This window comes from Prionailurus viverrinus, chromosome C1 (assembly GCF_022837055.1).
Source record: "Prionailurus viverrinus isolate Anna chromosome C1, UM_Priviv_1.0, whole genome shotgun sequence".
Classification (NCBI taxonomy): Eukaryota; Metazoa; Chordata; class Mammalia; order Carnivora; family Felidae; genus Prionailurus; species Prionailurus viverrinus.
Window position 1 is genome coordinate 69,530,932 of NC_062568.1, and position 26,504 is coordinate 69,557,435.

At 41.2% G+C, this 26,504-nt stretch overlaps 1 protein-coding gene across 2 annotated transcripts in view; it reads left to right on the forward strand.

Annotated features, from left to right (window-relative positions):
* The window catches only part of ACVR1 (activin A receptor type 1), a 141,475-nt gene that overhangs the window by 60,768 nt on the left and 54,203 nt on the right, over positions 1–26,504 (forward strand). The window contains exons 2-3 of one of the 2 annotated variants that reach the window (XM_047872587.1): positions 5,500–5,571; positions 13,804–13,877. In XM_047872587.1, the coding sequence (XP_047728543.1) occupies positions 13,811–13,877 (67 nt within the window). In that variant the 5' untranslated portion in view covers positions 5,500–5,571; positions 13,804–13,810. The remainder of the gene's footprint in view (positions 1–5,499; positions 5,572–13,803; positions 13,878–26,504) is intronic. The other variant, XM_047872586.1, reaches the window with a different exon arrangement.

The window sequence follows — 26,504 nt, forward strand, 5'->3', positions numbered from 1 at the left end:
TAACTCATTTGCTTTCTGCCACATTATACACAGAGTATTCTCAGTACTGCCACAATCCTAACACTGAACCTCTCGTTATAATAACGGAAAGCAGTGAAAACAACTTATTGGTATGCTATCCCCATTTTCCCTGTAATTTTTTTTTGTGGGGGGGGGGAATGCAGGGGATGTTTATAGTTGAAAATCAGGCAAATTGAAACACTGATTAGCTTTTAGATGATATTTGGAAGAGGGATACTTTTAATTTTGTTAGGTGAGATGTTGATTTTATAGTTGTATTTAGAAGAAGTCCTTATTTGTGAGAGAATTTGTGGGTGAAATGATGTGACATCTGGGATGCTCATTAAAATACCACAGGAAGAAAATGGGCAGAACAGAGGAAATAAGATCACTTATTTTTGAAACTAGATGGTAGGATGGTGCTTATGATTAAACCTGGGGGGTCAAAAATCGGGTTTTTTAAATACTTTTAAGTTTTTACGTAATTTGAAATATCTAATACAATTTTTTTAACGTTTATTTATTTTTGTGACAGAGAGAGACAGAGCATGAACGGGGGAGGGGCATAGAGAGGGGGAGACACAGAACCGGAAGCAAGCTCCAGGCTCTGAGCCATCAGCCCAGAGCCCGACGCGGGGCTTGAACTCACGGACCGCGAGATCGTGACCTGAGCTGAAGTCGGACGCTTAACCGACTGAGCCACCCAGGCGCCCCTCTAATACAATTTTTTAAATTAATTTTATAAACAATGGAAAGACAAGGACATATGGTGGGAGAAGAAGGTGATAAGAATAGGAGTATATGAGTAATGAATGGGCGATCCCATTCTCCACCTGGTGGTTCAGTCTCAGCTCAGTGGCCTTGATGCTAAGGAATTGGGTACCATCTTGAGTGAGAAGAGGGAGCAGAGATGTGAGGCCTTGTGGGAAACTAAGATTTCAGGGATGAGTGGCAGAAGAGGAAAACCCCATCCAAGGAAACTGAGAAGGTCCAAACCATAAAAGTAAAGATCTAGGGAGAGTGGAGCCTCAGAATCCCAGCCAGGGAGGAACCCAGGGACAGAAGGGGGTCATCAGCACCACCATGTTGCAGAATGGGCAAGTGAGCCCCCCCCTCTATTCTCAGCACCACCTGAATTGCTGAGGGCTTGGGGGGTTCCTGGGCCTCATGTCTGGTCAATCAAATCAAAATCTCAGATCCCTTACAGATATGAAGGATAAGGTAAGGTCTACAAAGAGACCCTTAACAAGAGGCACTTCAGTGATGGATTGGATAGAGGAGTGGGAGCACATGGAAAGAGCAGATTGCTCTTGCTAGAAAGTTTTCTATGAAGGATGAAGAGGGTCAATGTGGGAGGACTAGGGCCTGAGGTAGGAGGTGGTTGTCCAAATAGCTGTCACTTACAATAATAGAAGAGGTTTGTCTGTTAAAATGGAGAACGTGAATGGTTCCCCAGGCAAGATGGCCGAATGGTCAGGCTCAACATGGGCATCTGCCACCCCTCAACCGGAGAGATTATTTTTTGGCAAGAACTTGATTTTTGATGGTTCAGGGAAAGCTTGGAAATCATCATCATGGAATAGATGTTCCTTTTATTTGTTATTATTTTGAATTACGTATTAAAAGAGGAGAGGCGCCCAGGTCTTCAGTACCTTTGCTTCTCAAGTTCCATCAGGCCTTAGGGCCCATCCCTGAGGAAGAAGGAAGGAATGGGGTCTGCAGGACTGACCAGGCACTTGTTTTTGTCATTCAGGGCTCTCTTCGTTCCTCTTCACAGTCTCTGATTTCTTTTTCTTGGTTTCCTTTCCTTTGTGCTCAGGTGGGCACTGTCATGTGCGTGGAACCTCTAAAAAGTGTTGCCTGGTGTGGGGTGATAGTTTTCTGTTATTTGCTTTGGGACTATTGGAGGGATTCCCACATTTCACGATTTCATAATCACAGTCTTAGAAGGTTGTGGGGAGAGGACTGACAATCCCGTTCCTCCTGTTTTCCTCGGCCGGCCTTCGGTCTTTGTTTTGTTTTGAATAACAGATTGGATTCCTCATTTCTACCCTGTAGGCTTTCTACCTCACAGTACTTGGGAGCATCAGCTATTTCCTAGATTTCATTTCTTTCTCCCCACGTAGTAGAACTCATTTATTTTTACGTTTAACTTGCCATTAATTTCTTTTTTAGGTCACGGAGTGTTTGGGGTTGGGCAGGTGGTTTTTCAGTTCCTTCGGTTTTCTGGTCTCTCTCTGCCCGGGATGCAGAACCTCTCCCAGCCGTGACTCCCCTTCTCCTCCTTGCTGTCTGTTGTGGTTACTTCAGTGCTAACCCGTTCGACTTGTGCACTGTCCCTGTGTACACAGTTCCATTTTCTTTCTCATGATCGTATTTATACTTTTGATGGATATATTTAAATGAACAGCTGTGCATTTGTTGAGTCATACCACAATTATCTGATTCTGCTTTAGCTGCTCAACTGGCAAAAGCATATTTCAAGCTAAGTTGTGAGAGAATTCCATTAATCACATTCTAGTCCGGGGAGGGGAGAGGAAGAAGACCACTAAGAGAAGTCTTTGTAGAGATTGTTAATTAGTTACTCCATTATTTTAGAGTAGGTTGATTTAGTTGCTCTTTGAGGGGTCACCTGAAGAAACTTGACAAAGATGTAAATAACTATAAAGGTTTAATGATACCAGTCTTGTAAGCAAAATTCCACGGAATCATTGCTGTGTAGATAAAGATAGTAACTGGTGCTGGTCTGTTTAAACAGATAAGGGGTCCTTTAAAAGTGCTCCTTTCTGTAAAGACCAGTATTTTTGACTGAACATTTCATGAATTCATTGGCAGAGTATTTTGTTGTAAGCCTCCTGGACAGATAACCTATGATACCGAAGATGTTACAACTTTTTTTTTTGTTCAAATATATTAATTGCTAATTGTAACTCTGATTGAGTCTTTGGCTTCCACCAGCCAGATCTGTTTTTCTCTTGACACTTCCTTGGGGTTCTTTCTGGAGGTTATTAATAGGCATGGAAGCATGGCTTTCCAAATAGCATCAATAACTGTTAGAAGACTGGGGGTGGGAGGAGGAGATAATATGTCAATTTCTGACTTGTAGAAGATGTATTTTCAAGCTACAGAAGCTGTCTCAGAGGTCACTGGGGATGGCTCTGGGCAGATCGGCTGGTATCTGCAACTAGAGCTCCATGCAGTCCTTTCCAAATGGGATATTGTCCACCAGGGAGTTGTCTGGTATACCCGGAGTCTGCCAGCCGACTTTTTGTTTGGCTGCTTCTCTTGGATGACACCTTGGAAAGCTGAAATCCAAGTTACAAAGGAGATCTTTTCATTTATCTCAAATACCTGGTTGCTACCATATTAAATTGAGAATGAGGAGTATTACCCTCCCCCAGTCATTTCCTTGCCAGGCTGTATACAATTCCTTAAACCTCCCCTCCCTCTCTCCACCTGAACCAAAGCATAGCATAGACTAAGAAGTTAAAGTTACCGTGTCTTAATTGATATTGAGTGCCCAGTATGTGCCAGGCATGGCAATGTAGCCATGAGTTAGGTAGAATTTTTACTCTCGTGTTAAATATTAAATATATGTATATATATATATATATGTAATGTTTATTTTTTACTCTTGTGTTAAATACATATATATAATATGTGTAATATATAATATATACATATATGTAATGTTTATTTATTTTTGACAGAGCACAAGCAGGGAGGGGAGGGGTAGAGAGAGAGGGAGACAAAATCTGAAGCAGGCTTCAGGCTCTGAGCTGTCAGCACAGAGCCCAGTGTGGGGCTCAAACTCATGAGCCATGAGATTATGACCTGAGCCAAAGTCGGACGCTCAACCCACTGAGCTACCCAGGTGCCCCATTACTTATATTTTGATAAGTGGGGGAAGGAGGGATGGGAGAGGGGGGAACATAATAACGTGAACTAATAAATCAGCAAAACAGATTTCACAGTGCTAAGTGCTAGGAGAAAATTTGGCAGGGTAATATAATGTAGGGGCGAGGGCGGGAAGGTCTGAGGTGGGAATAGGCTTGAGTGTGTAGGTAGTATGGATGGGAAGGAAGGTTCTGGTCAGGCTGGCGTATAAAGGGTGGGTTTATTTGAGGTTTTATTGTTTCTTTTTTTTGTTTTTTAACCTCCACAGAAATATGCTCTAGTGTCTCCAATGTAAAAAAAAAAAAAAAAAAAAAATGAGAGAGAGATACCTCCTTGGTACTGGTGTCTCTTTTATTTCATCCTAGCCTTCCCTCCAGCCTTCAAATTATTATAGGTTAATCATATTAGCCTTAGAATTGGGACAGTTTTATCAGACAGTAGTTGCCTGAAACACCATTTGTCCACTAATGGGTACAAAAGTCTGCACTATTAGGTGAAAGGGGAAACTTCAGGCATAGTTAGAAATGAGAAGACAGAGGGTCGAGGCAGCATCTGACTGAGGATTTAGGGAGGAAGTGGGATTTTAGATGGACTCCACAGTTGGGCATCCACAAGTTATGTCTCGGGCCAGTGGTGGGGGGAGGGACTAGGGATAACAGGGTCCTTCCTACCACTGGGTAAAAAAAAGGAAAAATCGTTCCAGTCATAGTATGTGAACTAGAGGGAGAGGCATGAGCCCTGAGCTACCTAGGAGAATATAACAAAACAGCTGGGAGTTGATGGGGTCCTGTAAGTTGAAACAAAGCAGGAGAGCCATGGCTATTTGATACACAGGGAACGAAGTGGAAAATGAGGGACAGTTTCCATGCAGTCAAGCGTGTTGAAATAAAACCTAGTCTTTGGATACCAGTAAGGCATGCAGTGGGTGATCACAACATCAAAATCTCAGAAGCTTTACTTAGTATTATCTGTAAATTGGGTAGGGGTGCAGCAAAGTCAGTTTCGTCCTGTATACATTTAAAATAAATTTACTGGGGACTCTTTGGTTCTTACATGCTAGCCTAACTTAAACCTTTCACTTTTCATTCAATGAAGGCTCATCTTCCCCACCCCCCAAAGCCCGTTCAGATTATATTGTTCTTTTCCCCTCCTTTCCAAGCCTTATCTTGGGTCCATCTGTCACAGCTGGAATGTTTGTAGTGTAACTCTTTCAGTCAAAACCCTTTCTTTCCTGAAATAATCTGTAATTATTTCCTCTAACTACAGGATGGACTGATCCAGGGGCTGGGTTTCAGTTCTATAGGACTTGTCCAAGAAGCTATTTGTATTCATCTATCGCGGAAGATCAAATTACATGCTAATATTCTGAAAGTAACATCCCACCAGAAACCCTCCAGCAGCAGTGAAGTCTATATAAAACCAAGCCCTGGCAACTTACACATTGCCAGTTCAGACACAGTGTGGTGTTAAATATATTTCACAGGTCATTTGTGAACTGGAGAAAAGTCCCTGACTTTTATGATATGATGGCTTCGGGTTAGCTTTTTTTTTTTTTTTCTCTTCCCAGCGTAACTGACAGCCCTCTTTTCACCCCTTCCACAGGTCCAGGTAGTTGCGAGCAAGCTGTCCTTGGGTTGTCTCTCTGCCTGTTCAGCATAGAAGACAGAATTGTTGGTACATAATGGATGATTTTTGTCCTACTTGGGGGTGGTTGTTTTAAGTATACCCTCCTGCAAAGTTTTATGTCCAGAATTTGTCTTACTACTAACTCTGTCCCAAATGTGCCTGGCTTACACTAATTTCTGCTTTCATATTGAGATGTGAGCTACAGGAGAACCAGAGAGTGGATTGAGAGGTGGGAGATGGAAACAACTTGATGAACCGTATCAGAGTGGCTTGGTTTTCCTTTCACATTTAGATCTTGTTTTCAGGAGTGCAGAGATAATCTGAGTTTGCAGAGCCTATGAAATTAATTTTGAGGTTAGAGCGACGGAAAGAGGGCATGATTGAAAGATGGTCCAAATAGCCGTGAGTAAAGATTATTTTCTAAGAGGAAAATCAAGATGGTTAAAGCACAGAATGTGTTGAAACTTGGATAAAATGTTGAGGATGACAAACACACATTGCTAAACTGTGGCTGGCTGGTTTAATGAAGGTTGTAAGTCATGGTTTAATAACACCTGAACTCTGGTCAGGTGGTCTTGGGTTTAATCTTGTGTCCTTTAGCAAGTTACTTCTACCCACTCGTTCTTATCTGTAAAATGGGATTAATATGAGTATTATTTTAGAGTGTTTGAGGGAGAGATTGAATGAGACAGTACATATGATCTCTAAGCACAGTGCCTGGCTAGTTAGTATGTGCCACTACTGTTAGGGTGATAACTATGTAATGTTAACAGATAACAAGAGAAAACAGAATTACTCTTGCTCCTTTTCCTGCTCTGCCTCTACCTTTTATATTAAAGAGACTGAATTTGTTTTCCTAATGGAAGGCATGGAAGAGACCAATAAAGAAATACAAAGAAAAAAACTGGAAAAGTAGTGACAACTCTCACCAGTGATGAGAGAACAACCGCATGTAGATGGTGTAAAAGTTATTCAAAATTGGGAGAGGTGGGTGTACAATCTCGGCTTTTAAGATTCTTTCTAACTTGGAGATTGTTAGAAGATGAATTGAGGAGAGTATCAAGAAAGTCCCTATTAAGTAAGTACTCAGTAAATTATGTGTTGAACAAATGGACAGACCAAATGAGTTTAGACCGGTCCAGACAATGAACATTTTGTAGACCTTTCTGATGGGAAAGTATCTTAATTCACCTTACAATTTTCCTTCATCTCCAACATCGCAGATAACAAGCTGTTTGCTGTCCTTAGGTCTAGGTTTTAGGAATATCCTTTGTTCTAATAGTGGATTAGCAACGAGATTGCTTAATATGATTTCCAAAAATTGAATATAGAAGTGTATTATCCTCTTGTTCATTCTGTGATCAATATCAAAGCGTTTTGTGATTTTGGGGGGAGAGGAGTTAATGTATTACAATGTGTCTCTGGCTCCTGTCCAGCTGTAAAATTGTGATGCGTAAAACAAGTGCCACACTTGGTGTCAAGCCCACACGTGTTCGAAATTGAGCTCTTTGACTGGATATGTCTGATCTATAAATGGAGTTTAAAAAGTACCAGGGGATTTTGAAAGTGGATCTGTTCTGCCCTGGTGATATACCTGTTTGTAGCAGAAAATCATGGGGCTGTTCCTTCTCCTAACTAAGAGAGTAGTCCTGAGACATTGTAAGAGATGGTGCTGATTTAAAGAGGATACCTTAGTTAACATGGGTGCGTCCTTAAACTTTTTCTGAATAGCTCTTTCCCTTGTGTCTAAAGGAAAGACAGATCAATTACTAGGGATAGAAGACCTTATCCCAGAAAAGAAAGGAGATGACATATACTGGAGGCAAAAATTTATACTCTGTACCCTTCAGATAATAAACTGGAATCCCCAGTAGTCTATGATTTTTCAGTTAGCTAACCGTAGAACATTGCATATGGATTTTGGTTCAACCAAAGTAGATGAACAGTTGAGTACCTTCTTATCACAGGTTTTATGTCACATGTAAAAAATATTTAGTTGTGGACATAAAGTATTCTTCCTACATTCCAAACAAAAGTCTAATGCCTTCTTCCTTGACCATTAGACTTGTTGACTTCTTTGATGATAGAGAAGTTAATGAGATTTCTAAAGCTATAGAACAGTAACATTTTTGTCATGTATTGGGTAAATGCTTATCCTAAAATATCAGGTACCATCTGGTTGTCTGGTATGGTAGAAAGAATGAACATTTAAAAGAGTAGGGCAATGATTCTCAGTGTCCAGAATTTCGTGGAGTCTCTGTGATGTTCTCAGTGGTTCCAAGAGGTCCTTCCAAGAATGTTTATATATCAATCATCTCTCTGATTCCTCTGATACATATGTGCAAGGTTGTATTTTCTATATGTACTTCAACAAGTACAACATGGCATAGCAGATTGAATGCAGAATTATATAAGAGAATCCAGTTGTTTTCTACTAAGCCAAACATAGAGATTTGCAAAAATGGAAAATAATGCCACTTTTCTTACTACCTTTTTTTGGACAGGGTAGTATGTTTATTGTTATTTTATTTCTATTTTTAAATAATTATTTGATTATTTATTTTGAGAGAGAGGGACAGAGAGAGAGAGAAGGTGTGCGCATGAATGGGGGAGGGGCATAGAGAGAGAAAGAGAGAGGATCTCACCTGGGCTGTGCATGGTCAGCCTAGAGACCAACACAGGGCTCAGTCTCACAAACTGTGAGGTCATGACCTGAACCGAAATCAAGAGTTGGACCCTTAACTGACTGAATCACCTTTGCACTCCAGCATGTTTAATGTTATTTTAAAACAAATACAGTATTAAAAAATTCTTCAGTTTAAATTTCTAATAGAGTAAATATTGATAGATAAAGCTCACATTGGCAAGCTCCTTAAGGGGCTCAATACTTTTCAAGACTGTAAAGTTATTTTGAGACCAAAAAGTGTAAAAGCCAGTGGAGTGAGGCATCCCCAAACTATTGAATTTGGGGATGCCTCTCTTTTTCCACTACCAGTCCCTCTTTTTTGCCAACCTACATCTGAAACTTCATACGCCGAAATACTTGAGAGCAGGATAATTGAAAATTTACCTTTAAAAACAATATTTTCTTTTCAGTGTATTTTAAAGTTGGGAATAGAGGGGCGCCTGGGTGGCGCAGTCGGTTAAGCGTCCGGCTTCAGCCAGGTCACGATCTCGCGGTCCGTGAGTTCGAGCCCCGCGTCAGGCTCTGGGCTGATGGCTCAGAGCCTGGAGCCTGTTTCCGATTCTGTGTCTCCCTCTCTCTCTGCCCCTCCCCCGTTCATGCTCTGTCTCTCTCTGTCCCAAAAATAAACGTTGAAAAAAAAAATTAAAAAAAAAAAAAATAAAGTTGGGAATAGATCCTTGAGGCCTCAAGTTGGGACTTTGGGATACTGATTTTTTTTTTTTTATAATTAAAATATGACCAGGGAATTTATTCCAGAACATTCTCCTTTCTACATTATTTTCCCCTTTCCTTTTAGATGTACTGTTTTAATAGCTGAATTAACTGGCTAGCAGAGACACTCCAGACACTGAACAAAATGGCAACCAGTAGCGATCCTCATATTTTTTTCCAAAGATTTTTTTTTTCTTGTGGCAGGTTTGAGCTATCTATCCTATAAACAGACTAGAATGGGAGATTAACTTTATAATTTTTTTTCCTGTTTTCCATTTATGAGCCTAATATCAATGTATTAATTTTGCTTGTATGATCATAATATGTTAAAATGTATTTTGGGGCATGGGCTTTTGTTGGCTTTGTGACAGGAAAAATTGCCAATGGTGATAGTCTTTTAATTTTAGTCTTTTAGGGTTTTTTTTTTAATAGTAGAAAGATTCTTGATTTTGAAGTTTATTAACTGCTGACTTCTATTAGTACCCAAACTAAATGGTAGAGATTAAAGTCACAGAGATGATAAATATCTTAATCCTGTTATTTCTTTGCAGTGTGTATGTGCTTGTGTGTTGGGACTTGGGAGTGATAGCTAACTCTTTAGAATTTAAACTTAAATTGAGCTGATTATTTCAGGGAAATTTTGAATTTAGTGATATTTAATGTGCATCTACTTGGTAGTAGTTAATAAAATTGACTGTAGAATTTGCTACCACAGAATCTATAGTCTAGTGAGGAGACAGATGTTCAAAAGCACACACGGGTATGAACATATAATTATTAATTATGATAAGTGCTGTGAATGAAAATTAACAAAGTGGTATATGAAAGTGTAATGAGGGCTGTGAGGGTTGAGGCAAGGACAGTCTAGAAAGAGGTGATAGTTGAGACTTGAAGGCTGAATAGGAATTAGCCAGGTTGGACTCTAAAAAAAAGGGCCTACTCTTGAAGAGCATCATGTATACAAAGCTAGGAAGCCGGCTGGTTAGAGTGCCTGGGAAAATGGATGGTTAGTTAGGGACCAGATGTGAGAAGGGAGAGGGGCATGGTTGGCAAGAATGTCCAGAGGTGAGTGAGTGGAGGGCTTCCCTGGGCTTTTTGTGCCTTATCGAAGTTCCGCCTCTGCCTACCTTCAGCCTTCTTGGGTTTCTCCACCCTCTTTAACTCTTCTTTCTAGGCTGGCTGTGACCCAGCCTGGCTTTTTTCTTCACTGCTGAAATATGCGTAAATTTGTAGGACTTCATGCTTGTCCTGGCTGTAGGGCCTCTGCGTAAGCTGAGAAGCTGCACCTTTCTCCTTAAATGCAACCTTCCACCTCAAGGTGCTACCCACCCCAACACACACACACACACACACACACACACACGCATGCTTACACACTCATCCTTGTTCTGGTATCTTCTCATCTTTCTGATTCCTATTTAGATATATCTTCCTGGGGAAGCTCTTCTACCCAGAAAATCTCAAGTTATTTTGTTAGCAGTCCTACTTAACCCATTTGTTTTTTTATAACTGGCACTTCATTTAGTTTTTAATTATAAAATCATTTGGATGACTATTTGATTATCACCATAGATGAAAGCTCCATGATAGTAAGGGCTATGTTTATATATCTTTATCATTTTAAGTTTCTAATGTCTAATACATGAGTAGACCCTTAATAGGTATTGAAAGAAGGAAGGAAGGAAAGGAGAATTGGGAATTCACAGATAAGAACAAGGTAGTCCAGTGGTTTTCAAAGGCTTTTGAGGACTTATCCCATCCATTAAAAATATTTTTAAGCATGTACCCTCACTGTGTGTGTTGCTTGTAAGTTTCATATAAAATAAAAACTATGTATGATATAATATACATAAAATAGAAATTTTAAAAAGATTGACAGTGAAATATTTAAGGTATTGTTAATGGTGATAACATTGTATTATTCAGGATAATGTTTACTGTTTATGATACTGGAAGCAAATCCATTTTCAAGTAGTTTTTAATTTTGAATTTGGGGAGCCTGCTTCTTGTCAGATTGAACTGAATATTAACTGCTTTTTTTCTAGTAAAGTGATTAACAAACAACCACTAGGAATAGAGCTATCAACTCCACCATTTTATTATTCTTTCTGGTGCTTTCATTAATAATATATTCAATCTGTAGTTTTAGAACACTTGTAATCTGGGGAGGGCTTGTTTCATAACATACTTAAATTGACCCTCAGAAGTATAGTACATGGCTATACTCTAAGCAAATCATGTCCACATTTCTTTCTGGAAGACATCTTTTGAACTAGACTGTCAAAGGAACTGAGAGAGACACCAAATAAAGCCTCAAGTTATTTATCGCTCTATTAGATTTTGCATAGGATACAAATTCTAGTATATACAGTCCCTGACTTCTCATGGTTTGACTAAAAGATTTTTTTGACTTTACCATGATGTGAAAGTGATAAACATTCAGTAGAAACTGTACTTCGAATTTTGATCTTCGGGTTTGACTTAGAGATTTTTTTGACTTTGCCATGATGTGAAAGTGATAAACATTCAATAGAAACTGTACTTCGAATTTTGATCTTTGGATCCTTGGGTCTTTTCCTGGGCTACCAATATGTGGTATGACCCTCTCTCGTGACACCGGGCAGCAGCAGTGAGCTGCAGCTCCCAGCCACGCTGTCACAAGGGTGAACAACTGACACACCTACCACCATTCTGTTCCCCGAGAACCATTCTGTGTTTCACTTTCAGTACTGTATTCAATACATTACATGAGGTTTTCAATACCTTATTGTAAAACAGGCTTTGATAGGCTTTGCATTAGATAATTTTGCCCAACAGTAGGCTAATGTTAAGTGTTCTAAACACATTTAAGGTGGACTAGGTTGAACTCTGATGTTTGGTAGACTAAGTGTATTAAGTGCATTTTCCACTTCTGATATTTTCAACTTAGGATGGATTTATCAGGATGTAACCCCATTGTAAATAAGAGTAAGATCTGTATTTTCATCCTGTAATTCACTAAATGTTCTTGCATGACCCTAGGATCCATGTACCTCTTTTAGGGACAGGAAGGTTAGCGTTGGAGACTGACTTAGACAAGTAATTGATTTCAAGTTGTGTTAGCCCAGTGCTGGGTGCTAGAAGTGACTGCTGATGGAGAGGTGTTTCACCAAATGTTTGCCTTTTGAGCTAGGTCATGAATGACAGGAGGAGGGGAGTAAGTAGAAGAAGGGTAGAAGAGGATGCTTAGGGCCATTGAGGCAGAGGGAACCAGCAGTGTGCTCCCCGTTCAAAGGCATGGAGACAAGATGGTGATGGAGGAGTCTGTATCTGGTTGTGACGACACTGGCAGCCACATGAGGCACTTATATGCCACAAATCAGGGGCTTGTCATAGGAAAGATCTTTGTGAACATGGACATAATAATAACAGTAAAAGAGGACACTAAAGTTTCATGTGCTTTAAAAAGTGTAAAAAGAAGGTACATTGCTTCTTCCTTATGTTGCTATTCCTTACATTGCTATTAGAGAAGGAGTGGACTGAAATATAATTATGGACCAGTTGAGATGAGGGTGGTAAGATAAGATGGGGACGTGGAGAATGAACAGTCTGACCACCAACCAAAATTTTTGATTTTAATATGAACCGGAAGGTGTCCACTTCAGACAGCTTAGATAGCAATAGGCTTTTGCTCTTTGCTTTGAGCTCTAAGTGTAAGATAGCACACTAACGTGTGCATTAAAGAACTTGACCAGTTTTCTTGTTTATTTACCATCCAGAAAATCACAACTAGTCAAAGGTTTAATTTTTTTTTTTAATCTTTATTTATTTTTGAAAGACAGACAGTGTGTGAGCAGGGAAAGAGCAGAGAGAGAGAGAGAGAGAGAGAGAGAGAGAGAGAGAGAGAGACAGACAGAATGCGAAGCAGGCTCCAGGCTCCGAGCTGTCAGCACAGAGCCTGACATGGGACTCGAACTCACGAACTGTGAGATCATGACCTGAGCCGAAGTGGGACGCTCAACCCACTGAGCCACCCAGGGGCCCAAAGGTTTAATTTTTAAAAACTATTTCTTGTACTAAAGAATTAGTATAACCAGACTCTTCATCATATTCCCAAAATTTTGCAGGAATTAAGTTATTATTAAAAAGTTCTTTGTTGTAGTCCTTTGACTTAGAAAATTGAGCTTTTGCCAATTTAGGGCAATATCAACTTGAAACTCATATCTGGTATCTTACTTTCTCTTGATTATATAGTTTGATATATTTCACATTTACATGATTTCTTCCTATCCTGGTTGTGTCTATCCTGCATTGCTTTGTCATAGATGAGGGATAAGTTGTAGGTTTTTTTGTGTTGTTTTTGTTGTTGTTGTTGTTCCCCTTTTGGGCTGTGTGATGATGCTCTACCTCTAATTCTTTTAAAGTAGAAGTGAGGTTCAAAAATTATGCTTGAATTATTCAGTCACTTAATCTTTAACATCATGTTACAACAGTCTATTCATATTTCTCAGAGGTTTTAAATTTAGTGCCAATTTTGCATTTCATAGGATAAGATAAAATTCTAGCTTAAAATTCTTTGAGAATGCTTAGCCTTCTAGCTGGGAATTTTTTATGTCCTTATTGAGTTGCCTCTAAGAGGGTAGACCCTCTGGACTCAGAGAAAGTCGCAGCTGCCTTAGAGTGGCCACCAGTGGGAGGTAAATCTGATTAACTCCTTAAGATGATTTGTTTAGAAATACGTAAAGGGTATATGTTTAAATTTACCGAGAAATAAGGCGACATATGTGAGGGGGATTTGTAAGAAAGGCCTTGAATGGCAGTTTGAAGATAGTATGCTTAATTTAATTTGTCATCCTACGGTTAAATTTTTTGTTTTACTTATATGTCTTATTTTTCCTCCACAGTTGTACAATGGTAGATGGAGTGATGATTCTTCCTGTGCTAATGATGATTGCTTTCCCTTCCCCTAGTATGGAAGGTAAGTGTCTCACAGCTATTTGGAGTAGGGTAAGTTTCTGTGTAGTGTTTGGCTCTCTGTGAACTAGGTTGTTCTTAATCCTGTCACACTTCACACTCCTCCATTCTCCCCCTTTGTTAAGACTTTATTTTTTTAAAGTCATGTTTTTGGTTCACAGCAAAATTGAGAGGAAAGTATAGAGAGTGCTCATATACCCTTTGCCCCCACACATTCGGACCCTTCCCCATCACCAACATCCCCCCACCAAAGTGGTACACTTGTTATAACTGACGGACCTACACTGACATGTCATATTTATCCAAGTCCGTAGTTTACGTTAGGGTTCACTCTTGGTGTTGTGCATTCTGTGGGTTTGGACAGATGTATAATGACATGTATCCACCATTATAGTATCATACAGAGTATTTCATTGTCCTAAAAACCCCCTGTGCTCCACCTGTTCATTCCTTCCCCCCACCCTCCTTACCACTAGCAACCACTGATCTTTTTACTGCCTTCATAGTTTTATCTTTTCCAGAATGTCATATAGTTGGAATCGTACGATATGTAGTCTTTTTCGGATTGGCTTCTTTCACTTGTGAGTAGGCATTTAAGGTTCCTCTGTGTCTTTTCATGGCTCATTTCTTTTAGCAGTGAATAATAGTCCATTGTCTGGATGTACCACAGTTTTATTTATCCATTGACCTACTGAAGGGATACATCGGATGCTTCTGGGTTTTGGCAGTTAGGAATAAAGTTGCTGTGCAGGTTGTGTGTGGACAAAAGTTTCCAGCTCCTTTGGGTAAATACCAAGGTTTGTGATTACTGGATTTTATGGTAGAGTATGTTCAGTTTTATAAGAAGCCTCTAAATTGTCTTTCAAAGTGACTCTACCATTTGCATTCCCACCAACAATGAATGAGAGAGAGTTCCTGTTGCTCCAACTCCTCAGCAGCATTTGGTGTTGTCAGTGATTCTGGATTTTGGCCACTCTAATAGGCGTGTAGCGGTATCTCGTTGTTGTTTTAATTTGCATTTTCCTGATGACATCTGACGTGGAGCATATGCTTTTATATGCTTATTTGCCATCTTTCTATCTTCTTTGGTGAGGTAGCGGTTAAGATCTTTGGCCCAATTTTTAATCAGGTTGTTCGTTTGCTTATTTTTGAGTTGTAAGAGTTCTTTGCACATTTTGAATAACAGTCTTTTATCACGTGTGTCTTTTGCGCATATTTTCTCCCATTCTGTCACTTGCTTTTTCATTCTCTTGATGTTGTCTTTCACAGAGCAGAAGTTTTAAATTTTAATGAAGTCCAGTTTATTATTTCTTTCATAGATTGTGCCTCTAAAAAATTATTGCCGTACCCAAGGTCATCTGGATTTTCTCCTGTGTTTGTCCAATAATATTACATTATGTAATACTACGTAATGGGCTTTACATTAAGTTTCTGTTGGACAGTGCCGTTGTAACCAATTTAGGTATCTATAGTCTAGATTCTGTTCTAAGCAGTGTTAAAAACATTTCAATAATGCTACAGTACCGAGAAATTATAAATTAAGATATAAATATATAAGATAAGATATAAATTAAGGATCCCCTGTGGTAAGTTGAAAAGAATTGGAGGTGTTTAAATCAGAGGAAAGGTTGGGTCCTACATTGTAAGAATTAGTAAGAATTGGGTTGGAAAAATTTGATGGTAGTTCAAATTTTTAACAGTCAAATTTTACCAGTCGTTCTCACCTGGGAGTTATTTTACTCTCCAAGGAACATTTGACAATATCTGGAGACCCAACAGGAAAACAGGAATTTTCCTCCTCTGTGTAATTGCTAAACTATGGCAACTAGGAAAAAAAAATCTACAGAATATAGTGGCACAAAGTCCCTCCAAATTCCATTCCCTTCCCTAGATATAGTAGCAGTTTCGTATGGTATTAAGCAGTTCTTACTGGTTTCATTTGATATCATGGGTGGGCCTGTGGTTGTGGGTATGTAGTATGAAGAGAGAAGAAGTAGAGAAAGAATGGAGAAGAAAGGAGAAAAGGGTGTTTATGAGTCAATATTAACAACCATGTCATGGGTTGTTTTTTCCTGCTTTTAGCTCTTGAACCGCCCAAAGAATCCGGCAGATGACCCCCTAAAGCCCCAGTGCAGATATGTCATGAAACAAGTCAGTCTGGCTGAAATGGAAACGGATTGCCCCTGAAGTCCTGCTCTTTAACATATCACCACCACTAGGATGTTTACAAGGAAGGAAAAGGACTCTTTATTCTTTAGTTGCAATAGCTTTTTTTTTTTAAACCAGAATATCCAGTGCCTGCTACAGCCTAGAGTGCTCTAATCCTAATAACAGTTGCCTTAGTCCTGTCTTCCCTTCATGACTCAACTCCTTGTTAACTGTCAATAGCATATTCTGTGAAAAGACTCTTTGTTTTTGTATATTTACTAGGAATTAAAAAAAAACCCCACACTGAGAACCCTTGATTGTAATGTACTCTAATATATTCAACATTAGTCATAAAGCAAATGTTAAGTACAAAATATTTCACCAAAAGAGGTAAATAATAGGGCAGATAACTAAAATCTTTATACTAGCTCCAAAGATTGTTGAGTGCAGACCTTTAGACTACCAAGTTTAAAAGGAAATAGAACCATGTTTGATGTTTGCAAAGTAGCTATGGCACCTGATTGATTATGCTTCAGTAGAGCTAGATGGCATTACTGGGGCATAAATAAGAAAGTCATAGGGATTTTATTCCAATATATTTTGTTGGGTAGTGTACTCTTTTTAGTTCATTGAAAAACAACAACAACAACAACTTTCCCTTTGTCTCCCAAATTACTCCCACATGTTTCTTAAATGTTGATTGGAAATAGTGTGCACTTCAAATAATAGGTCCCCAATAGTGATTTTGGTAGAGTTTGGTTAGTATGAGTGTACTTTAGAATATTTCTCAAGTTGTATGGAATCCTAAATACTCCATGTCAAAAAAGACTAAATAGGTCTGGAAAATACTGCTTACTATAACTATCTCCTTGATGATCATAGGCAATACTTATTGAGTGGTGGCTAATATATGCCAAATGTTTTATATGAGTTATTTCCCATAATTCTCATGATTACCCTGATGAGATAGGTTTTTGGGGATGTGCCTTTGAATTGGTTAAAACTCTCGCTCAGGATTACACAGCCAACAAAAAGGTATAATATACTTTAAGGAATGGTATTCATGAGCTTCAATCATTATCAACCTTCTTCAGAATATTGCTTTTTTTTTCTGCACCTTAAATTAGCTACATCCACACTGACATTATATCTGATGCATGCTAGACTCCCCCTCAGTCCAGTCTGTTTGAGAGCTGAGATGAGAGCAAATGATCAGGCTCCTTTACCTGGGTTTATGTTTTTTTATTTCTCATCTCTCATACCAATAGTCATTTTTCATGTTCATTATATACACAACTCTAGCTGCAGGAAGAGTTTTATTTGCTCTCACCGAGAAGAGCACTTGAGTCCTAATTATCCGTATATCCTTCCTATCCCTTCCCATTAATAAGACTAATCATGCTCTAATACTGCTCTTATGCCACTGGGGAGAAGTCCATTTTTGTTCCAGAACCTCCATGTTTGGCTTTCCCTTTGTCCCTGAGAGCATTTGCAGGTGACGTCCATGACACAAATACTTAAAATGGAATATTGCTTCAGAAATATTTCTAAGCTAAGATGACCCACATTTTATCAAATTTGCAAGCCATAGTTAGATTTTATTATAGCAGGGAGCACTGGACTTTTGCAGAGGTTTGTTGCAAGAGGTTTTGGCCTGTTCTAGAGAAGATTGCTAAGTTCTAAATTAGTTTGTGGGCTGACTTGATTTTATTATTTCCAAAGCCATCACCACTCAAGACTTCCCAGCCCAATTACCCAATGAGGGAAGGAAAGGGATAACTTCAATGGACTTTTTGTTAGGGTCCACAAAGGTGCCCCTCTTTGCGACTGTAGAAGAAGAATAGAATAAGCCTTTCTTTGAATTTCTCATTATTGAAGATTCAGGAAGTTCTTGAAGGGGCGAGTGAATGTAAGAGAAATGTCTTTATTAAATTTGTTGCTCTCATTTCTCATTAATTTATCCCTTTTCAGAATAAAATCTTTTTCACTGACACATCATCAAATGAGAGACTTTTCGGGGAGAGAGATGAGAAATATTGAGCTATTGTTTGCCACTCATTACTAGGACCTAAAGTGTAAATATCTGATGGAAGTGCACACTTTTAAGATACTGTTTCTTTATTGTCAGATTTTCTTCTCTAACAGACTGGTGGTGTGTTAGTTGATGTCAGGTGAACTATGACAAAGTTTCCTTTTAGTTTTTTCTTCTTAGGAGATGTTTGTTTTGGCTGTGGGTAAACTGAAGCCACATCCATTTTTTTCCCCAGTGGACATTATAAAATGTTCATATTTAGTGTATTTATATGAGAGGAGGGTAGTAGCAGTAGGAGGTGGAGAAGACTCTAAAAATTCGATCTAAGTCAAATACTGAACAGATGTGAAAACAAATCGAAGACCCACGCTCATGAAACGATTTCCTTGTGGTCGACAGTGAGAGGGCAGCGCAATAGCTTCTCGGCTTCTCTTTTTATGAAGATAGGTCTCAAGAATGAGAAGATGGTTGCCATCTCCTCTTTATGGAAAAACTTGCGAAGCAGGAAATTTGTAGATGTGTCATATATGCAACTTTCGCTCTTGGAAAGAAGCAAACACCAAGGAAAATAAGACATAATAAAAAATTGCTTTGTAACTCCCAAAACGCTATTAGCCCATCCTCAGGAAGTTCCTTCTGCAGCCCAGCATGACCTCAGGCAAGCTTCCACAGATAATGATTATATGGAATAGTCATAATTACTCAGAACTCATGTCAAGTCCAAGATCATGTAAGACACAGGGCGGAGTGACTTTCAAACTTTTCACTGTGACTCACAGTAAGAAACATTTTAGCGTTGGACCCAGCGCATCTACATTTAGAAACGTTTTAGAGTAGGACCCACACACATCTGAAACACAAAATTCGTGCAAAAACAGCAGCTACTCTTACTATGTTTAACGTACTCCCATTTCTTCTCTTTTTTATTCCATTCGGCTTTATTTTAATTTAAAAAGAAAAAAAAAAGAGGCCTTGTTTTCAACCACAAAATCGATTTCCCAACCCACAAATGGTTCATGCCCCATGGTTTAAAAAGGTGACTCCAGTCTGCTCCTAGGAGCTCCCTGCCTGGAAGTGCCTGCTGCCCTCAGGTGAAAGCTCTGACCACCGACCTGTGCATTCTCCAGCAGAGCTGGCCTGGAACCTTTTATTTTTTCACGAGTTCACGAAGCCCCGACCATCCTCTCTGTCCGAGCCAGTAGTTTGACAGGAAGAGGGAAGTTTACATTTGTGCCTCCTCAGCCTTGGTCGTTAACACTGGAACAGCTGCTGCCTGATTCTAATCAGCTGAATCTGAGCTCTGCAGAGCAGGGTGTTTTCCTAGATCCACGGTAATGCTCCATCTAATTCTTTGTTATGGGTTAGAGCAGAGCACCGACCTTCCGAGGATATGAAATTTGGGGGATGTGGCCAGGAGGGAAGAAATAAGAGGAAGAATGAAATTTCTTTTGGGCAGGAGGTGGTGAAAATCACTTTAAGGAAACAAAAACAACCACCTCTGCCTGTAATCGAATGGTGATTTGGAGTGGGAGTGGCCTTACTTATTTAGTTAGTTGTATTTATTTCCCCTTCTACATTCTGGTACCTACACCAAGCTAGTTTGTATGAAAAAAAAGAATCGGATCCATTCAGAAAGGTTGTAAAGAATAGATAGGAAAACAAAAACAAAAACAAAAACCCATAGTCCAGTTTAGAATTGGACTCATCTGGTGTGTTTATAATACTACACACTGCCATGGTGAATTACATTGTCATGGCTTCTCTTTATCTTCAACATCGTGTCCTAATTCATCTGCTTCACAATGTCAGTTTTGCAAAGTGTTAGGGTAATTTTTGGTAGGTAAAAATGATGTGGTTAGTCAGAGAGTCTTCTGAAGGGAAGGCTCTTGGCCATGCAGAGGAAGCAGGCCTTTCTCAGGAGAGAGACAGAGTGAGACAGAGTGAGACAGAGTGAGACTGTGTCATGAGCCATGTCCTTCGTCTTCACCGCGTCTGTGTGTGTGTGTGTGTGTGTGTGTGTGTGTGTGCGCGCGCGCTCGCGCGCGCACGTGCGCGAACGCATGCGCCCGTTATTTCATTTCTCAGGGTCTATTCCTGCAGCGGCGCGATGGAAACAGTGACAGGATGATTGTGAGGAGTTTATGGGGAGTACAAGCAAAGTGAGCCCTGGAGCGTAGGAAGCCAAGAGTTCGTGGTGCTCACCATCTTATCCCCAGTGTCGAAGACAGCGCCTGGCATATAACTGGTGCTCAGTGAATATTTGACAAATGAATGAATAAATAATGTTGGCTACAATACTAATTATTATAATATAGGAAAAAAAAAGAGGAGACAGGGACTGGTCTGGGCTGAGGAGATGAGAAGAGCACATCTTTCGAAGAATTTATTCTGAGTTTGGGGAAAAAAGAATCAGTTGTAGCACAGTCTTACAATCTCCGACTAATTAGCACGAGTATGCTGGTAGGCGCTGGTGATGTCAGCATAACTAGAAGTGGTTCCTTCTGTCAAGGAGTCACAGTCTGGTTGGATAAGGCAAAGGTTAAAGCACAGCACCGGGGATATCAACAGGAAGGACCTTCATATCACACTGGGCTGGGACTGGGGACAGCAGTCCAGGGAGCAGGAGTTTGGCAGGATGAACGGGCATTAGACCAGCAAAGGAAGGGCCGAGAAGGACTTCTGATGCAGAGACGGGCCCCACCCAGAGAAGTCGTGGAGGTGGGGGAAATGTGAGGACACCACCTGCACGGTCCAGCATGGCCAGCGCCGTCTTGAGAAGGGAGCCGGGTTGAGAGTTCAGGTCCTACTGGCCTGGCAGGGTCTGGGGTACTGAGGTGGTTGTTCCCTATCCTGAGGGGAGCGAGAGCCATTGAAAGATTAAGTAGGGGTGGTTTGCATTTGGAAATATTTGTGCAGCGGAAGTGGATCACGGGGTACGGCAAGGCGAGAGGTACACGGGTGAGGAAAACTGGTTCTGCTGTGGTGGTGGACAGGCCCACATGCCGTAGTTTGGGAGGCCTCCCAACTGTGGCAACTTAATGGTGGCAAACAACAAAAACAAAACCTGAGTTCAAAGAGTAGACCTCTGTTACAGACCTTTGTTATTATTATTCACGAATAACAACTGCAGTGGCAACTGAGAATAACCTAATAATAATTCCACTGCTACTTTTATTATGCAAACAGAAGCCTGAGCTGCTGACTTTTCTAGCAACTTTTGCAGGACATTTAAATCCCTCTAGCTGGCCCTTTGTTCCTGTGTTGCCATGGAGTGTCAATAAGCCCAGCTCAGAATAACCCAGGCGGTGAAATGCGAGGTACAGCTTGCTCGCTGGCATGTTGGCTGGCCAGGTTATACTGTTTTCATCGCTCCCGTCTTGGGAGGAGCACTGGGCAGCTGGTTGCCCTGGCAGCTGTGAAAGGTGTACGTCTCTTGGCTGCCCGGAGTTTGAAATGCAACCCAGGCTTGCCTGCCTACTGAGCATGTGCGGCTCCCGATTGAGCTGATAGCAACTGAAAATAGCCCACTGAGCACCTGTCCCTTGTACACCAGCCCCTGGCCGACTGCCATTTAGGACAGTGGGGACTCAACTTGGTGGATAGGTGAGGGGCTGCGTGGATTTTAATGGTTCTTAGGAAGATCTTAGAAACTTTGGCCCTGGCTGAAAAGGAAGAAGAAGAAGAAAAAAAAAAAAGCAGCAGCCTCTTCTGAGCAGTACTCTTTGGCACGTCTGGGGTTAGTGGGTGGTCACGGTGGCTGCATGATATACAGTATGTGCTAAAGACACCATACAGTTCTCTTTGCTCAGCCACAGTGTGGTCCAGTAGACTGAGAGAGAGGTATATGTTTTCTCTTGGAGATAATAGCTTTCCTGAAAAACTCCTGGAAGGTAGCCATCCAGGGTTTATGCTGTTTCAGTCTTAGAACGGGGAGGCATGGCGTTAAACTATTTTGTTTGATTTTCTACCTGTTCTTTAATCCCCAGTGATTGTCAGTAGACCACTTCTGCATGGTGTCTCTTTGCTAGATTATTCTTTCTCAGCAGTCCAAATGCGGCCATAGAATAGAATCACAGCATGTTATGGGGCTGCCTGTGCCCCTTTGGGAATCCTTCCCTTTCCTTCTGGGCTTTCATGTCTTCAGCGGGCTTGCCATTGTTGGGCACAGTTGGCATGTCAGTGTGGATGGAAGCGGGCTCTGGAAGGAAATACTTCTGAAATGACTGGGGGTATTAAAGCTACTATTTAAAAGTGACCCTTCGGAGATACTTGGGTTACCTTCAGGCTGTCAGTGCCCTGCAGCTACAGGAGCCGATGGGAATCTGTGGAAAGTCTGGCCTGCTGCTTTCGCCTTAGTTTGTGTTTAGATATTCTTGCTCCCTAGCCAGTGGCCTCGTGACACATCTCAGATTTAGCTGCCTTTCTTCTGCCAAGGTTCAAGATGATTGTGGAAGCTGGGAATGGTATGCAGTGCCACAGAGATTGGGGGCGGAGGGGGAAGAGAGGGTTTGAAAAGCCAATTATGGTCCACAGCACTCTCAAAAAATGCTTTCGGTGTCTACCTTGAGCGTAGGCACCTGGAGCCTTTCTGCGGGCTCAGGGCTGAAAAACGAATAAGCTCAAAATGACCCCCACTCAACCATGGCCTGGTGACTGCAGGATCCTTTAGTCTATTGACTACCACGCCAATCTTCTTCTTAAGCATTGAATTTGGGAGTTAGCGGCTTCTTGTGGACCATATTAGTTAGACTGATAGGGAAAAGAAGATATGCAAAGCAAAGATGAAGCTAAAGGCTGGAGTACAGATGCACAAGACATGTATTCATGGGATTGAAGGCATGGGATTCGTCTCGTAATTAACCTTGCCTTGGCGCTCTGGACCCGATAGGGCCTTAGGACGTGAGTTGGGGAATTGGGGGATAGGGTGGTAGCGGTATTGGAGGCTTGAGCAGTGCCCCCACTTTTTACCCTCGGATAGCTTAATCTCTTGTGCTTCATGCAGGCTGTAGAGAATGTAGTCTAGAAATCCCCTGTTCTCTCCGTGCATTTTTCTGGGGGTGGGGTAGAGTAGGGAGCTAGAGAGGAGGAATTTAACTAATTGTGGACATTTTTACCTTTGACTCCAGGTACTGCATTGCCTAGGGGCTGGCATTCTAAGACTATTGTTCAACAAATTGGAGCCCTGCCCATCTTCTGAGGGATTTATCTCTGTGGTTTGAAAGCTTCCAGAAAGGTTGTTGGGGATGTGGTGGTGGTTTGTTGATTGTAAGTAAAACCTTGAAGGCCAAGTCACCGGTAGGGCACAGAAGGGCAAATAGAGGTGGGAGCCTTGTGCTGAGTCCACACTGTAGTTCCTTTCCCATCATCCTATACCACGCAGAGCCCTTGGTTAAGGTTTCCTGTAACGGCAAAATTTTCAATACAGCGCTTGGCTAGGAAACCCTTACTGGAGCAGCCGTGTACTCCCTAGTTAGCCTGTGGAACCCACATGAGTCAAGCACTCTGTGAACTGTGTGCTTCCCACACTGTGAACAGGGCTTCTAGCCTCAACATTTGATAGATGGTTACCACATCGCTGGTTCTCTTCAAATCCAAATGACAAAGGGATCGCTTCTCAGGCTGTGGTACTCTCTGTTACTCTTCCAATAAGTGGAGATTCACTCAGGGCCGGGCGTTGTCAATATATGGGGGTGGGGTGGGGATACTTTCTGGTCTCCAAGAGAATTCCTTAGTAGGTAATTTCCGTTAGGTTTTGTAATCATTTGTTTTTCTGAAGGGAAGATTGAAGAAGTGTGAAGACATGATGAAGAAAAGGGTCATTATTTTCCCCCTATTAAAGAGTTGCTTCATTGACATGGTACAAGTATTAAAACGATGTCTTTGCTACATTCTGGGAATCGTAAAACGCATGGAAAAGACAGACCAATATTGTCTTAGGTCAGTACCCCACAATGTGCTTTAACTTGTTAGTCACTTAAACACAGACCAAGTTTTTGGCTTTGAAATAGAAGGTGTGGCTGCTGCAATAGGGCTTCATTTACAGGGATTATTTCAGAGACAAGGAGTCAGCTCAGACACAAAATAAACAGATGGCACTTTTTTTTCCCCCCTCTCAGCTTCAGCAGTTCAAATGCAGGATGACTTAGGAATCCTTATCACCTTCAGCAAAGCAAGAAGGGGAAAATGATGTAATTCAGTCTTTCCCTACTCCCTGCTGAAAACGCCATTACTTTCACTGATAGGAGAAAAATGGCAGCAAATACCAGGGGCGTCTTTTTCACTGCTGAGCAGACAAGTCCTGCATGACTCCCCTAATGTGGCCGGAGGCCAGGCGCTTACTATGTTTTGATCATTCTGGTCACCTTAGCATCAGAGTAGCCAAACGTCCTCACGTCAGCCATCCAAGGAAGGACCATCCATCCAAGCCCTGCTGTTCTATTAATGTGTTAAATAAGTCCTTGTTTTAGGGGCTCTTGTATTTTACCTCTTTCTTCTAACAACCAGGCAGACAGAACACCTACTGTACCACACCGCAAGTATTAATTTTCTACACTTGTAAGCCAGAGTAGGTGAACAGATGTGACGCTATGGCGAACTCCTCTAGGAAGAAATGGCTTGCACAGACATGCTGGCTCGGTGACTAAGCCTTGCCTTAAGATCTCTGCTGACATTTAAAGACTTTATAGGCTCAGTCTGCTCTGAAAACCAGCATCATGTCTCTTCCCACCTCTAAATCCTTTCCGTGAAGAGAAAATTCATCCGGAAGCAAATATCCATCAGGCTTGTACTCCTGTCAATCACTGAAGCAGGCGGGGGCTCTGTAACAGTGAGCAGAGTAGGGTCAGTCCCTCCCCTCATGGCACTCCTAGTCCGGAGGAGAGACTTGGACATTCAGTAGCCAGACAGACACATGTGTGTGAGTGTATACAGGTGGTTCTTACTTTAAATTTGAGTGTGTGAACAAAGGCTTCTTTAAGAGAGGGTAGATGCTAACTAGGTAAGTGGAGTGTAGGCAGGGAGGGAGGTAAGCACTCCACATGGAGGAAATTCCCTACCTAAAGGACCTGATATCTTGGAACAGGAGAGGCCTCCCAAGAATGGAGGGGATAAGAGGGGAGCCTAAGGATGTGGGGATCAGCTCCACCAGGAAGGACTTCTGGCCACATTAACCCTCCTGTCTCTCTTTGGAGAGTCACAGAAGACAGAGAGGATTACATCTGAATGGGGATGTGATTTGCTCGGTTCCAGAACGCTGGAGGCAGGGTACATTTGTAGCTATCGTCAGTTCAAAATCTTGGGAATCCTGAAATCATTTTATGTCATTGTTATTCTAATTTATATGTGATCCTATTCAATCTTTCTTAACTCCTGGAATATGTTTTCTTCTTCGCTTTACAACTTTGCCAAATATCTGTTTCTCTGATCAGGGGTAAACAAACAAACAAACAAAAACAAATGGAATTTGGGTTCCCTAGATGGGGGTTTTATAATGAGAGCATTTAATGGTGTTTGGGGTACCGTATTCCCGAGCATATAGCTTGCCTTCTCACCAGACCATCAAATGCCCTTCACTAGGCATTGCAGACTGACCTTTGTGTTTCTGTCTTAGGAGCAGGCTTCTGGCAGTGATACCTGGCATTGCAAAATCCATCACTGAGCCTTTGTTTAATGCCAGAGATCTCAAATGCTTTCCGATTCTGGAGAAGTGCCAAGCTGCACTTTCAGATTAGGAGGCCATGGAAGGACTCCCATATCTATAAGCCTAATATAGGCTGTCATTTCAAATGAATGAATCGTTTATACTGTTGGAAGGAGTCCAGATATGTTTGGGGTTCCTTTTTTAGCCTATATAGTTCTGAGCTATCTGACTTTTATAATAATAGTCTAATAACCATATTGTCATCTGTGCCACTTGGAGGTGAACCTCTAAGAAATTCAGCCTGTTCCTTTTGCTGACCTCTGGGGTGATAGTTGCAGGCTGGTTTACTTGTAGCAGTTTCTCATTTGTCTTTTGTGTCAAACTTTAGTGGGAGATGTGAGGTTTTGTGCACCATTTAGAATGGTAATCAGTTTAAATGCTTTAAAGCGTTATGGAGTGCATGACTGAGAATGTGGGGGATAAGCCCATGGTGGTGTGCTTAGATTTCTCAAGTCCCACTTAAAACATAAATGTGAAGATTTTTACTCCGAGGTACAAGAGCATCCCAAACTGTGGACAGACGTAAAAAGTCCACGATGCTCTCTGCTCTGCCTCTTCCTGTGACGACAGTCTGTCGTGAGGCTACGAGAGTAGGTGTGCACAGAGGATGAGCCCAGAACGAGATCTTTTAAGAGGTTTGGGCTTCTGAGCCTGCACCTCTGGTTGTGGAGCCAGCCCCCAGTCCTCCCAGGTGGCGTCAAGAACTCCCTGCGGCTCCCAGCCAGACCTGTGAGTGTGTTTGCACAGACCTG